This window comes from Spea bombifrons, chromosome 1 (assembly GCF_027358695.1).
Source record: "Spea bombifrons isolate aSpeBom1 chromosome 1, aSpeBom1.2.pri, whole genome shotgun sequence".
NCBI classification, from domain to species: domain Eukaryota; kingdom Metazoa; phylum Chordata; class Amphibia; order Anura; family Pelobatidae; genus Spea; species Spea bombifrons.
The window spans coordinates 95,893,468-95,910,098 of record NC_071087.1 but is presented as its reverse complement, the minus strand read 5'-3'; the positions used below and the strand labels follow the sequence as shown (position 1 = coordinate 95,910,098).

Here is a 16,631-nt window from a genome sequence, read left to right as displayed (position 1 = left end):
CTCCTCCCCTACAGGTGCAGCGATGGTAAACATATGGACACTGCATCTCACATACATGTAACATAATCTCTGAATATCTGTGCACTGCACGCTTTGCAGCCATGCATAGGTTGCCTGCTAATGTGTGACATGTAATAAGTGCCATGAACTCCAGGATTACAATCAGATGTTGGTAAGAGGGCAATATTTTATTTCCATCTTTTTCTTGAAATTATGTGCAAACTATTTTTAGGTACAAATGTCCAGAGGGGTTGATTACAATGAGAGTGTACTCCTGCTACTGATTGGCTGCTTCAAGCAGCCAATGAGTGGCAAGAATCATCAGACCACAAAGAAGGAAGGCAGCTGCAGGTATGTGGCTTCTATCTCAGGTGTTTTATCTATTATTGTTTTGAGAGTACATTAATATGCATTCTTTAGTGGGGCTGTCAGGGGCATTAAACTGTCGCTTAAAGAAAGGTATATTGGTTTCCGTATTTAAAGTGATGGGACTATTTACAGTTAAAAAAAAAGGACACAAACTCTTGATTGATTGGTTCAGTTATAGCAAGTATTTGAGTTTATTAAAGTGTTTATTTTTATATATTTTTTGTGGGAAAAGCATACTTACCATGGGTCTCCCATGTATGGTTTCTAAAAACTAATATGTTTCTTATGTATAGTCTAATGCATTTGGATTATCAAGTGTTCTTTCCCATTAGCATTGAAATGCAAAACAATGTAAATAATTTATAAGCAGAGAGGAAAGCTTTATTAAAACGAGATCACAAAAATCTTACGGCTCCTTAGATTCTACAACTACTGCACTCAATTGCTGGACTAAAATCTGCAGATTAAAGGCACACTTCAGCAACCCTGGCAGCCCGCAAACATAGAATGTGAGTGCTTTTGTATGCATTCATTTAACCCCTTAAGGACTGGGCTAATTTTTTTTTTGTACCCTTTGGGACCGAGGCTGTTTTAACACTTTTGCGGTGCTCGTGTTCGGCTGTAAGTTTCTCCTCACCCATTTAGTGTACCCACACAAGTTATATATTGTTTTTTTCAGGACAAGATGGGCTTTCTTCAAATACCATTATTTTGATCATACCATCTTATTTACAATAAAAAAAAATAAAACACGGTGAAAATTTGAAAAAAAAAACACCTTTTATGACTTTTACTTGAAGAATCTTTTACTCACCTACAAAAGCAAGTAAGAAAACTAGCTAAATCGATTCTATTTGTCCTGAGTTTAGAAATACCCAATGTTTATATGTTTTCTTGCTGTTTTTTGTTTTATAAGTTATAGGGCAATAAGTACAAGTACTTCTTCACTTGGAAAACGTATCGACGGCTTTGGCTTCAAATACCACCTCTATGCAGAAGACACACAAATCTCTCTCTCCGCTCCCAATCTCTCTGCATCTGTCCTCTCTCAGATCAGCAGCTGCCTATCTGGTATCTCTTCCTGGATGCCCTCTCACCACCTCAAGATAAATATGTCTAAGAATGGCCTCTTTCTAATCCCTCCCTCTAACTCTATTCCCCTCTCTGACCTTTCTATCACTGTCGAAGGTACCACTATCTCTCCTTCACAAGTCCGCTGCTTCGGAGTGACCCTAGACTCAAACATATCTTTTATCCTTCACATGAAATCACTTTCTAAATCCTGCCACAACCAACTACGCAACATTTCCAAAATTTGTCCATTCCGTAATCTCCCGTCTAGACTACTGCAACAACCTACTTACTGGCCTCCCTCTCTCCCGACTATCCCCCCTCCAGTCTGTCCTCAATGCCTCTGCCAGACTAATCTATCTCACCCGATGCTCTGCATCTACCGCACCTCTCTGCGAGTCCCTCCACTGGCTCCCCATCCATAGCAGTATTAAATTCAAAATACTAACTCTATCCTACAAAGCTCTAACTAATGCCACTCCCCTCTACCTATCCTCCCTCATCAGCAAATATACTCCAGCCTGCCATCTAAGATCCAACAATGACCTACTCTTTGCATCTTCACTTATCACCTCCTCCCTTGCCCGCCTACAGGACTTCTCTCGTGCAGCACCAACCCTCTGGACTCTCTTTCCCGTGCTGTCTGACTCTCACCAACTCTACCCTCCTTCAAAAGCTTCCTAAAAACCTTTCTCTTCAGGGAAGCCGACCACTGACATAAACATCAAAACTTCTCTCTCACCCACTTACAATCCTTAACTCGACCTACATTAACGTCATTCACTACCACGCAGTCCTCGCCTCCTGTTTCTCACCCCTTATCCACCTAGACTGTAAGTTCCTGCGGGAACAGGGCTCTTCATTCCTCTTGTATCTGTATGTCAATTGCTGTACTGTACTCGTCGTTATCTGTTTTTTTCATCTTTGTACAGCGCTGTGGAATCTGTTGGTGCTTTATAAATAAAATAGAATAATAATAATAACCTAATAAATTGTCTGATCTTTGATTAGTGACTCTTTGTCACTGATCTTTGATCAGTCTCATAAGTCATTAGTCAGTAACCTAATCATCCCATGACTAACGCTATGCACTGATTCTAACCTTAATATCCAACAAGTTTCACTATCCGCTAATGTCACACTATCTCTGAATGCTCAACCTTACAACTAAATATAATCACCAAGCTGTTTTGTTAATTATTTCTGTGCTAGTTTTGAGACACAACATTTCAAAGATTACCCCCAAACCCAAAATATGTAATTTGGAATGTTTTTGCACTTAAGACTTTATAACTTTTCCTATGATGCAAAAATCACCAATGAAAAATATATATATTGCTTTGCATTGGCAAACTGAAAACTTTTTCCCAGGAATTGCGGTTAAATGAAAGGATGTAAAATGAGTTGAAAATGTCCTGGCCTCCCATGGGAATAAATGTGGCCAGACCTCCGAAAGGGTTAAATGGTAGAAATGGTAAAATATGAAATCTAAAAACTTGTCTACAGAAGCTATTTTCATGCTAGATTTTATTTCTGGAAATGACAAGAACGTCAACGAGCAGATTTCCAGAAACACAACATTCACCACCAGCTCGAGCACATTGACTGGCGGAACTAAAGCTCAATAGATGCCGCGGAGCACGTTTTTACTTGCTAAACATTTCTTCTCAAAACCTTAGCTGACAACATTTTAAATATCCTGTTTATATGAAGAAAGGACTTCAAGCTTTAAGTATAGCCTCACAAACCCTGACAGCAAGATACAAAGAAATACCTATTTCCAAGGCTGAGCTTGACAATAATTGCTAGCTCAGTGCCAGGATTTGTAATCTACACACCGCTTGATTCAATTGGAAATTTCAATCAACAATTAGGTTGGCAGCCATTTGGTTCAAAACAGTGTGATGATTACTGCTAATTATTGTCATGTTGATCTGAGCTAAATACGTTTGACATTATTTGCATCTTACTTCAAAGGGATTCATTTTTATTACCTGCTAATTTAGCCGAACCGAAGTGCCACTTACTATGGTGACACAGGACAGAGATTTGCAGGCTCCGTATCTCTCATTGTGCATTTAGATATTTAAATCTCAAGCGTTACCTCTTGCTGGCGAAGATTATTTTTTTTTATTTTTTTACATTGCAAATTATCATGGCGGGGTTTTATTTCGGCTTTTATCTACTCCCTCCCCCTTTCTGAAGGAATAAACTCGTCTTGGAAGTTTTGTATGAGGCGTGTAGACTACAAATTAACCTTTTGGGAGAATAGGGAATTTGTTTTTAATAAGGTAGTGCTTTGCCCTTGTCCTTGTTTGATAATTTAATCAGTTTAAAAGGCATTAAATATTCAAGTGTTCGGGGTATGAGGTATAGCTTAATCGGCAGGGTTCTGGCCTAAGGTATGCCAGTCACAAGCCACATGGATAGTTAAATGCAAATGAACAGGCTCTAAGTTACTTATTTATAAAGTTTTTTTTTTTTTTTTACTTGTTTCATATGTGGGTAAAATCAGCCATCACTGTTCCTTTTTGTGTCTGATAATCTAAACATTTTAAAGTAGTCAATTTAAACATGTCAATTTAATCACGTCAGAGTCCTTTAGGTTTTTATATAAAACATTTGAATTTAAAATACAATAGCATCTTGTTTTTATAATGGTCCATTTATATACACTATATGGCCAACAATGACTAATATAGCTGCAAAGGGGGGGCAGGACTCCATATTAATGGTCATGATTTTGGAATGGGATGTCCAACAAGCTCGTATAGGTACGATGGTCAAATGTCCACATATTTTGGTAAGATAGTTTAAGTTAGGTGTAACCAACTTTTTGGGGCTGTGGCCAAAGGCTGCTGGAGTAAAAGCTTTGTTTATTGTATATTTTTTACACCTAGGCATCTGTTTTCTGCTTATCTTGTGCCCCCAGTCCCTTACCTATCTGCCTCCAGCTATTCCACTTTGTTTCTCTAGTCTCTCTTGCTTTCCTCAGTCTCTCCAATCTCTTTATTCCCTTTGTCTCTTTTTGAACTCCATCACCACACCCCATCACTTATTTTCCTATCGCTCAAAAGGGGATGGTCTCTATCATAGATATTCTGCAAAGAGGGTTGTTCCTGCGCTGTTTCCCATAAAACCAAAATAGACCTATGGATACTTGTCATCCACCTTGTCTTTTGCTTCAGGTATAATATGCCTGAAGAAGAGACCTAGATAGTCTTGAGAGCTTGTCATACATTATACGCCAGTTAGCCAATTTGCTTCTGATATTATCACAGTCTGGGAAAGTATACATCATACCATTGTTCAACTAAACGGACAATGAAAATTCCAGAGCTGTCCGTTTCCCCGTGATGTCTGACATGATTCTGTATGAGTTCCTTTGCATTTCTTCTCACAATTTGGTGAACTTCTTTATCCATAGCCAATTGGAACTCGCCTGCGTTTTTATAGTCTAAAACTAGATCAGCAAAGGCTGGTTGAAACAAAAGACAAGACCTAAAAAGGTTGAAGAACTGATGAAGTAGTTCCCATCTGCTATCAAATTCTGTGTTCTTGAATGTATTCCTATTGGCCTCTCCCTACCTTTCTCACATTCTGCTAGAGCTTGACTGATGGTGGCACATTCCCTCAGTATAAACCACTGACCCATATATGTAGGTTTTTATGACTCATCTTATTGTGAAAAGCGTGAGCATGGAATAAAATGATGTAGAGGAGTTTACCTTTTTGTGCTGCTTATAATGTTATCCAGGAGTTCACTCACATAAGAACTGAATTACTGTAATGACATCTGATTGGCTATACTCTAGTTCTGTAGGCTACAACATTGTAGCAGAATTTGTAACATGCATTGTCAGAATGACAACTATCTCAAATAAATTTTAACAAATTTAAGAAAGCATAGATGTGTCATCTTGATAAACACAGTTACCTTAATTTTCCCCGACATTAGCATAATATCAAGATTTTCCCTTAAAATGTCAACTGGTTTCCCTTAAAACAGTGTCTGCCTTCCTAAGTCCATAGTGGGAATGAGCACATTATTTTAGCATTGTTTTCTTCCGAGCAAGTACAGAGCAAACTGCACAGTGAAAGTGTCCTACATCAAGGCATGCAATTATTTGCAAATGATGTAGAAGAATGTGGCATTACCTGTTATTATGTGCTCACTTGCAGGAAAGCATGGTATTTTATAAATGCAACACTCAATAGAGTCCATTCATGAGTGCTTCAATATGTCTGTAAAGGCCAAGATATAATGTCAACTGTCTTTATGTGATAATTACGGTTCAGTGATTTGTAAGAAGATAGAATTCCCCATAGTGTAAATGCCAGTTTAGTTAGGTAAGTACATTATGCATTTGTACATGTTTTCATGAATGTCATTTCTTTAAGGCCTGTGCTCTCAATGCTAAGAACCTTAACTATGCTGCTACAGATATCTCTATACATCATAGCCTTACCACTGTGGTAATAGTAGATCATGCCAAATGGGGCTATAATTGGACGACGCTGTATAACCCAGCCAGTATGACCTATGATTCACACCAAGGCACTGCAGGGAGGGAGGGTGGCCCTGCTGGATCATGTTGTGTGCAGGGAAGGAGGGAGGGAAGACCTGTTGGATTGTGTTAGTTTAGAGAGGTGTCAATGGCCTGCCAATCGTATTGTGTGGAGGGAGGGCCTGTCATATAACACTATGTATGGTTGGAGAAGAGGCTCCCTGACAGAACTGTATATATATATATTATATGCAGTATTTTATAGGGCCCTGCAACACTTTGGTATTTAAATTGAATATGAAACATCAATGAAGGTTCGTATTTTATGTTTTAAAATGGATAATCCTCAGCTTCTGAAACAGTAGTCTGTGCTGATGATGTGGTGGCCCATCAACATCACATCATTAGCACACTATGTCATGGCAGTGCTGCAGGGACACTCCCATGTGTTAAACATTCTACAAGCCGCTATGCAGGTAGGTAAGGATAAAGATGGGTCTTCACTATTGGTATAACAGAAATGAGTTACAAGCTCAACTCCATGTATATTTTGACATTATTCAGTCTTGTTATCTTGGTTTATTACGGCATGAGTGGAAGCAAACAGTACAAACATACAAAAAATATGAACATTTGTGATTGTGTGATAATGTGATTGATAACGTGTCAGTTATAATAACTATGCACCACATGATAATGCAGCCAGCAAACGCTATAATTTACCATTTTTGTACATTTCTTTTTATAATTGAAAATGCTATTTACACAACCTTTAGAATAACAATGTGTTCCATAGTATTCTGTATGAACAATATTCCATTGGGACAAAGGTATAACTATTCCACAACAAATATGTTAGATACCAAAATACATTGTACACAAATGTATTAAACAAAACATAACTTTTTTCTAAATATACCTCAAGAACCATAAATAATGCTTATTTTCATGTGTGATGATATACAGATTCATACTGTGCTATTTCTAAATATTAAGTATTTAAAAGGTATTTATCAATCATGACACTACCTACTCATTGGGAAATTGCACAAAGGCACTCATTTTTGGGGGTCCTACATATTCCACCCGGACATTTTACTTGTTAAGTAGGTTCATGTTAGGGCAAGTTAGGTTTACACAAGATGTCACTTGCTGAAAAGTGGGCTTTAGTTAAAAAATCTGCTAGAAAGTCATTCAGAGCATGTGTAAGAAGTGATTCTGACACAAAGTGTTAAGGTGGTCGTATGACCATATTATACCATTAAATGGGGTTGCCATGGTGTCAAGACCAAGTTAAAATGTTTTGCCAAAATCACTTTCTATACATCACTTCCATTAAATTAAAAAATACTAGGTACTGATCTAGTCAAGTAGTAGTAGTCAACCAGACTAATACACACATCTGGACGCTAACACAAGCTGACACTGACATTCACACAGCCACACAAACTAACACACACAGGCACACACATTGACGTACCCACACACCTAACTAACTTACCCTCTGATGCTTCAGGCAGTCGTGCTACTACCATGTGGGTCACGCAACATGACATTACTTGACCCCGCTCAACCCTGCTTCCTTTTTTTATTTTATTTGGGAGATAAAGATGTAAGTCATTTAACCCTACTCACGGAACATGCCTCTTTGCTTTCTAGAGGAGGCTGGGATTGCCCTGCTGGCCCCGGATCCACACATGCATTTCCTTGCTTGTTCTTGTTAAGATGATTAAGCTAGAAAACTAACTTCCACCAAAGAAGCAAAACAGATTAACCAGGTGTAACAATAATGCAAAATCCAAGGCAGATAAATGCTCCCAGTGAAGTAAGGATTTCGGAAGATGACATCATTTAATAAATTGTTTAGGTAAACATTTGGCTCCTACTAAGTCGATTGTACTGGAAAAAGGTGAAGCTTTGAGATGTTTTAAGATTCCCATCATAAGTGTTAGCTAAAAATCAAAACAATAAATATTGACAGTATGTACATAACATGGAAATACTATATTACAACTTTTTTGCACATATATAATTATGACCCTTGCCCTTCATACAGTCTTTTGCCTGCCATTTCCCTCTCTTTTGCACCAAAGCACAATTCTTCCCTTTTTTTGACAAACGAGGAGGACCTCTTTTCCAGTTGGTGAAGATGACTTTCTCACCACTGTTCCACTCCCATCTACCAGGAAGTATTCTGTCATTAAGGCCTTTTGGGGAAAAAACAAAACACTGTAACTAAATTGTGAACCCCATAAACACATCCAGAATTCACAAAACGTACACTAGGCAATACAGAACCATAACTTTTGGGAACTCGGAGAGGAAAGTGGACATGGTTAATTATTATCTCCACCTCATTCTTTCCTGCGTGCTCCTCACCCGTAAATATTTAGAGCCCTTTGACTAACTGATATGTTGGCAACTGATGTAATAGAGGGTATCTGAATATACTGAATAATTTATTCTAATATACTAATATTTATTAACATTGTATAACTTGTTTTTATGTATATTATACTTATTATATTTATTGTAAATAAAACGTGCTTGTCACCTGAACCTGTATGTGTTACGCTGACATCTATCACATTAAATGCCACAATATCAATCCAGGAGCATCTGGGAACAGCTGCAAATTTCTAAATTTGATGTTTTAGCGACTTCTTTCTTTTTTCTTCTCTTCTCTGTTCTTAACCCTCCCAGTCCTACTCCTGGCGCAGAACTACACACAATATCTCTTTGACTGACTGATGTCTGATGAATCTAAACCCATCTGACAAGTAATTTTAATAATTTAGATAACCTGTGTGTTCAGGTAGGTATTGCTCAACTCATGACATTTCATATTCTTTGCTTGTTATCAGGAAATGAAGGATACTTGCCTGTCCAAAAAGAAGTTCTGCCACTGAAATTCCATAGCCAATCCATTTGCTTTTTACTGAATATCTCTACAAGAGTTGCATGGTGCCTAGTATAAGAAGGCATAGGACATATTGTGTCAATATGATGAATAAGAATATCAATATACCACGTAACAGATTGTAATACAATCGGACATGTCCAGTGTAGAGGGATAGGGCAGGGAAGCATCTGGTTGAGTCTCCCAATAACCAGCTATGTAGTGAATCTAGAGTTGTGTTTGGTGTCTGAAGGTATTTTAAGCAATAATTGACTTTATTATTTAGGTGCTTTATACTAAATACTGTATGTTAAAAAAACACTTTTCCTGTCAGTAACCCATTTAGGTCATCACATCCGAAACAGGGTATATAAGTGGGTGACCATGGTAAATTTATTTGATATGTTTTATTCCATACTCTTTGATAATACATATCATAAAAATAGTTCTTTAAGTTTCTTGCATGGTAGCACCACTTAGGTTTGGAACATGCTGCTGAACATAACAAAGTTAGCATAAAATTGGGTTTGAACTTTTAGATGACTCCTTGCCATTAAATTATCAGTCCAACTTCATATTCAAGTGCTATTACATTGAAGAAGACATGCTAGATTACTTACTGTTCTCGACAGGCTCTTGCTGCTGTAACCCACGTGGCCTTCTGCTCAGTGATGAGTATATAACAGCTGCTATCGTGTGGAGTCCAGCCAAATGGGCATTTTGTTGCCTATAGCACAAAATAATTATAATTAATGAGCAATAAACCCACGGAGTCTGAGCTGTAACAAACTTCTCAGATATTACAACAATCACACAGGAAAATTCAAATATGGCAATATTTCGCTACAATTACAGAATGGGATGTAATATATGGGGGTTTTCATTGGGGCTATGCTTCAGAAATACAGATAAATAAAAACAACATCTGTTCATAGTAAGAGATCCTCCATGGTAGATTAAGATGATATATGTGCAAGACATCTGCTTACACATATTCAAAATTAAAGCAAAATGTATTTAGTTAAATGATAGGACCTTAACTGTGGTGGACCAGGCATTCCATGACACCCCATCACATTGGAATAGCTGCTGAGCCTTCTCATCAAAATGCAATAATCCTTTTAAATTCGAGGAACACTTCTTAGGAAACTGAATCCTTTGTCTCTGAAAAAGCAAAGGAGTAAGTTTAATTACAGAAGGATATAGAGATAGCCATACTGTCATAAGACAATATGGAGGTCTTCTTAAGTCAATGAATACCTTTTGTTGGGCCAACAAACCCCAGAGGTATCTTCCATCTGAAGAACAAACCAACGTGGTTCTGAAAGCTTTTGTGGCTCTACATCTTTCCCAGTGTTGGCCCAATAAGAGGTACCCTTCAACTAAAGACCCATGGCAATAGAGTTCAACACCTCTGTACTAAAACATGTTAAAATGTCTTTGATTGTCGTTGAAATTATTCAGTTATACCTGTCATGCGTAATAAAAACCTCTTTCTTCTGTAAGATTTGGAGATTTCAGAAATATGTTTTATTGACAACCATGTTGACCCTAATGTGCTTAGTGTAGTTGTGATATGTCCAAATTTTCCTTACAGCTTAAATGGATGAGGGTCCATAGCTCATAGTGGACACAAATGGGTAATATTTCTTTGTAATTCCTTTGAGCTTCACATATAGGCAGGCATTCCGACAGGCCCGGGTTTCTTTATCAACTGCAGCTATTTAGAGTGTAAATAATACATTAACTCTCTCCTAGACATAAGATGTTTTCATTTTGGCAAAAGTAGGCGGCCCCTAAGCAGGATATACTTGATAAGCGAGACGCTTATTATGCCTTACCTTACTATCAGCTGGATCATCGTATGTCCCCATGGCTCTGTCTGACTGCAAGATCTCTTTATTTTTATCTGGAATTGCTTTTGTTTGCCCATGGTTGGTCACCAATATTTTGGCAGTTTTGGATATACTGAGTGACGGGTTGTCTTCTTCAACTCTGAGCGACATAATCCCATGGTACTGTGAGCGGAAATATAGTGAATGATAAAGATTAGGTCGAATATGCCATAAGACCATAAGTGAATACAATATCAAACTGTATTCTGTTTTAACTCACTACAGATTGACTCCAACTCCTCCAAGGAAAACTGTAGTGATTTTTTTTTTTCACTAAATCCCTTAAATACTAATAGCAACATAAGTGCTGTAAAAATGTAATGTAAGGATAAGGGAAGTAATTTTTTTAACTCCCCATAGGGCTTGCTGGGCACATCCATATTGAATATGTCAGTGTCACTGATAAACAATCAGGTACCAATAATTAACTATATATTAATTTATTAATAATTTGTGTGTGTGTAGTTTTTTTTTTGTTTTTTTTTAACTTGGGATGACCTCTCTATAGGGCAGCTGTGATTTATGGGATGTGATCAAGTCATTATGGTCATTCTTACTGGTCAAGAGTGATCAGCTCACTTTTGATTGGCTCTGCAGCAGTTGAACTGCAGCAGAGCCTTGATTAACTGCAAATGACCCACAGGCACCTTTGACTTCCTTATCAGTGCTGGATTTATTTATTTGTTTATTTTCAACTCTTTTAATGCTGGTTCTCCATATGAGCACTGCATTGACTTTGATTTGGTCCCAACAAGCTTGTGGTGACTGAAGAAACCAACATTATCCCTTTTAACGCCACAAATGAGTCACAAACTCATTTTGTATTTCAATATGACTTATCCTTTCACAGTCACAGATGAAAAACATCTGCTTAGAGTTATACACATAAATGCTTGCAAAGTAATGAGGCTCACATTTCTACAACATTCATTATGTTGTTAAGTCTCATACCCTAAGGAACCAATGTAAATTTGTAACTTTTGCAAGTTTTGTATGTTCAAAATGTTTCTTTAAACTCCTTCCTCCACATGTACTCATATTCTGTTGCTATGGAATCTCAACCTGTTTTATGTATGTATGGAAGAAACGTCTACGACAAACACTGTTAAAATGTGAGAAATTATCCACTACTACAGTACACTTACTTGATAAACCGTATCAGTTCCATTCCTGAAGACAGATGAAGGTTTTACCTGAAGAGAAACAAAACACAAGTAAAAACCACAAACTATTGTATTACATTTTCTTTTCCACCTATTGTAATAATGTAACACATTTGTGAATAAAGCATTAAACCAAAATCCTTCCCATAGGCAATTCTTTAATCATGGACAATTTTGCCTCATTCACAATTTTTTCCGACAACACTTAATAGTCTTTTTTTTTTTTCATAGAAAAAAAAAGCTTCTCTTCGGACAAAGCCCACTCATTCATCTCCACAATATTGTCCTGGGACGTAGCGGGTCTTATGGATGCTTTCCTACTGGAAAGAGCCCAACAACAACCGCATAGATCTAAAATAGATGGGACAATAAATTAGGCCGGCTGTTGGCTGCTACGGCACATAAATATTCTCTTAAGTATGATATCCTTAAAATAATGACCAATCACAATAAACTTCTTACATGTCCTATGGATATGAATCAAACATTTAGAGGCTAATATGAAAGTTTTTTCAATGCTCAACTACACGACTCACAGATTGGTCTCTCATTTCTTCTGTTGACTAAGCCCCCTAAGTTAACAGTGGACCAACAAAATGTTTGAAACAGTCTACTTACAGAAGAGGAAGTTAAATTTACAAGGTGATTATTGTTAACCGCATACGCCTACCCAGAATCCCTTGTGGTTGTGGCAGCAACACAAGATTTCTGAAGGGAAAAACAAGCCTTCTAGCGTGTCTGGTTGATGTAAATTAATGTTTAATAATGCTTCTGCTAGCCCCTTCATTTTAAGTGGAAGGGTTTTCCATTAACTATACCCCTCCATAACTTTGTTATGTAAAATGTTACTGGCTTCACAATTAATTTTGAGAAATCAACTACCCTACATCTTGGGTAGTTACAATTACCCTACATACCCTACTTCACAAATTTGATATTGGAGTGGGCTCATAGAAATTACCTGTTTGGGAATCTGCCTATCTCAATATGCTCGCCATTATATCAAACCTGCTGAACACTCAGGCATAGCTTACTGGCTACCCTTTATGCCCCAGCTAGATGAAGGTTTCTCCCCTCTTTTGTTTTCTTTCACCGCAAAAGGAATAAAAAAGATTGACTTGTAAAAATAAAAAAAAATTAAAAGTTTGTGTCTGGTCGTAAGTAATTAAACCTTAAAATAAAAGTATGAAGCTAACATACTAGTGAACGCAAATAATATTTTGTCTGAGTGGAACTGTACCTTTTATATACAGCCCATGACATATAAGAAGATGGCTGTATTTTGTTTAGGAAAGACAAAATTATATGAAAACATTACTTGTATTCATTCGGAGAAAGATGTTTGATTGTGTTTCCAGGAGGAGCATAGCTATACTTACTATTTTTCTGTTTCCATGGAGCCTGAGCCTTCTGATTGGACGCTGTGATGAGATAGAATATTCCGAAATGTCTTCCCTTGTTTCCTTTATCGATGCTAATGCAGGTTCTTCTAAACCTGTCCTGCAGGGTTTGCGTAATGGTAGCACAGTACAGTTTGTGGCTCCTGTTTTACTAATCTCTTCTCTTTGTGAACTGGACATGCCAAGTAGCTTGCAGGTACCTAGAATTTTAAGAATAACAGTTATCGGGACGGCCTGTATATACCGTATTTGCTCGATTATAAGACAAGGTTTTTTCAGAGCAAATAGGTCTGACTATGAGACTAAGATCCAGATCCCCCGCAGCGCTGCAGGGGACCTGGATCCTCCTGTCTTATGCCCCCCATTTACCCCCCCCAAAATTACCGGTGCTTCTGACTCCCCGGTGTGTTGTCCAGGCAGCGGGTAGATGTCTACGCGATTCGCGTAGGCAACTTCCGCTGCAGCCGGAAGGAGGTGCCGTTAGCAGCGGGGGTTGTCTGCGTCCATTGCGCAGACCTTCCCCGACTGTCAGAGATCAGAGTTCCCCGCAAAACAGCGTCTCAGCCCTAGTCCCTTAAAGGTGGCACAGCTAGCATTATATGATTGATTTCCAGTCCTAAAGTTTTCTTCATTCAGTAACTTAAAAGGAGCGAGCAAGGTAATGGGAAGGAACAATCATTTGAGGTGACGTGTCTGCTTAAATCAGTTATCAGTTATCCCCCACTTTTCATACTCTTATATAGATAGAGAGCACCATGCCCTTTGTTTCTTGTGCTGCATTTTATTCTGTTTTATTTGTTGTATATTTACAATATCCTTAAAAAGGATTATTGAAATGGTAATTGATAACTCAAAATGAAAGCCTTTTAAGATTAATACAAAGATTGTTTGCAAATGAACAGCTTGCTAAAAGTTTAAATAAATAAAAGATAAAAAAGATTTTTGAGTTTGTAAATGGAATTCAAGTATTAATGATATGAACAAAGCTTTATTCATGTAAAATAAGTAATTTAAGAGGTGTCTAAGTTAACATAAAGACACAGCTTTGAGTAACATTGTTTTATGTGTCATTTAGGATTATTTATATTTATATATATATATATATATATATATATATATATATATATATATATATACACACACACACACACACACAATAATAGTAATAACTTTCTCATTTTGAAGGTTATCATTAACAATGCCATTTTGCTGTTGAAAGGGAATATATTTTCTGCTGTTTCAGATTTTAAGATGGAGATCAAAAAGAATACCTCCTCTGGGGTCCACAATTTTCACTACAGCTTTTGTGTTGGTGCCAAGAACAGCATTCATGGGAGAGTTCAGAACCACTTCAAAGATCTCATCGTCTTCTTCTAATCCATCCTGGGTAATTGCTATATTCCAAATCTTGGTTGACACTCCTACAACAAGTAAACATTTCAATTACTCTTTTAATTACTATTTCAAACAACCTGGTGATAGAGAAATATATTAATTAGCGTGTCTACTGTTAGACGGGAAGAGTCGATGGATGCTATTGTGCCCACAGAAATCTGACTGCCCTCCTGCTGGTTCCTCAAATCACAGAGAGAGTTTTCAATGGTCCCTGGACAGTGCCATTTAACCCATACTTGGAAGCAGATCTGTTGTTTATTACCTAGCAAATGAAGAGAAGCACACCTCTTTATGGATCTTTTAACACATTCTGTAAATGGTAAATCTGAAGGAATTTTTTACTCAATGAAAATTCCAAAATTGACCTGTGTTTCGCATTTAGATTTTTTATGTCGTTATATGCTCCCCCATCATGAGCTTTTTAACCAAGTCCTCCCTGATGCATACAATGATCACCAGTAGCCTGTAAGCTACCTACTAACGATTCATGAGTTCCAGAAAGTTGTGACATTTTTCTGTGTCACAACAACAAGCTGTCACTCTACTCTTAACGGGCTCTTATGCCAGCAACAATGGGGGGGGGGGTTGATCCCCAAAGGACGCAACTTTTAAACAAACTGATCACAGACATTACTACCTTAGTTGGCAAAATATAAAAAAAAACATAGGCTCTCTGGGAACTCTTCAGGTCGCCATCAAGACTGAAAGTACAGTTAATTACTAACCTCTGGCGTAGACTTTTAGCTTGTGATGGAAGGAGTGATGTTTAGCATCACTTATTTCCTGTCAGTCCTCTTGCAGCTAGTTATGCCCCATGCCATGGCTGGCACTGATTCTGCTTACAGGCTCCATGTCCGCTGGCTCTAATATGGAGTGGGATTGAGGAGACCTCCATGCTTGACTGCATGGTAAATTCCCAGTTATGTATTAGGCATACCCTATAACTGCTGACTTGGTGCTTGTATTCAGTTGTATAAAGGATGTGCATATGGACTGCAGTTGGCTTGAAATGCTACAAACCTAAACCTTTCTGATGTCTGCTATACAACAAGTATACAACATCAAATACATACTACCATTCCCAGTTACAAAGGGCATCTCTAGTTTAGATTTATTTCAAAACTTCATAATACAACAGAACATTTCACTATATACCCCAACACACATCTTTAGTGTTTCCAACTAGTGGCACTAGCTGTCATTTTATTGACTTATTTCACCGCTGATATTTTTGGATGGACAAAATGTGTGAGGTGGGTAACAAATCCTCCTTACGACAGCAAATCCAATTTAAAGTGAAAGAAAAAATGTAACTGAAATCTGAACCCATACTCTCAGGTTGTTAATCTGAAATGTGAATAATGTTATGCACATGTTTGGTGCAAAATCTTTTGCCTCTTTTTTTTTTTATATATTTTTACTATTTTGCCCACCAAGCTGCTTCTCTCCCTAATTTTATGCTGTCAGAGATTAAACTCTACAGTGCTACATCTGGCTCTCCAGTCATCTTATTGGCACTGCTTACCTACCAGCCTACACAAGACTGGCACATTGTCAGATTGTGTTAGAAAAAGCACTTCCTAGATGATTAAACATTTGGCACACTTTTACCACTCCTAGGATCTTTACTGTCTTGTTATGAGATAATGATTAACTGTCCTATAAGCCTGTACATTCAATCTTGGCACTGGGATATACAGTTTTTTTTTTAATTTAGTCACTAAAATGTATTTTTACACCATATATAAACTATCAGTCATGCTTTGTCGTGAAATTTAAAAAACTGTTTTCTATAAGATCTTATGAGTGGTTTAAGTGTAACAGCTTCACAGTAGTAGTAGAGGCTAACACAATCAGGGAATTTAAACATGCATGGGACAGGCATATAGCTATCCTGAATATAAAATGAGACCAATAACTGATTAATAGAC

At 37.5% G+C, this 16,631-nt stretch overlaps 1 protein-coding gene and 1 long non-coding RNA gene across 3 annotated transcripts in view; one reads left to right on the top strand and one right to left on the bottom strand.

Moving 5' to 3' along the window:
* The first annotated feature begins 108 nt into the window (after nt 1–108).
* LOC128496298 (uncharacterized) lies at nt 109–1,081 on the top strand. Of its 2 annotated transcripts, none has more exons than XR_008354227.1 (2): nt 109–172; nt 1,049–1,081. It is a non-coding gene; the product is annotated as an uncharacterized LOC128496298 (long non-coding RNA). The 2 variants fall into 2 exon arrangements; XR_008354226.1 differs by lacking the exon at nt 109–172 and adding an exon at nt 668–878.
* Nucleotides 1,082–7,935: 6,854 nt separating this feature from the next.
* FREM1 (FRAS1 related extracellular matrix 1) overlaps nt 7,936–16,631 on the bottom strand; it is a 50,815-nt gene continuing 42,119 nt past the window's right edge. Inside the window, exons 29-36 of the mRNA XM_053465938.1 lie at nt 14,577–14,726; nt 13,285–13,505; nt 11,888–11,935; nt 10,689–10,865; nt 9,883–10,011; nt 9,468–9,574; nt 8,831–8,916; nt 7,936–8,155 (exon numbers count right to left, since the gene is read on the bottom strand). Of these exons, the coding sequence (XP_053321913.1) occupies nt 7,956–8,155; nt 8,831–8,916; nt 9,468–9,574; nt 9,883–10,011; nt 10,689–10,865; nt 11,888–11,935; nt 13,285–13,505; nt 14,577–14,726 (1,118 nt within the window). The 3' untranslated portion in view covers nt 7,936–7,955. The remainder of the gene's footprint in view (nt 8,156–8,830; nt 8,917–9,467; nt 9,575–9,882; nt 10,012–10,688; nt 10,866–11,887; nt 11,936–13,284; nt 13,506–14,576; nt 14,727–16,631) is intronic.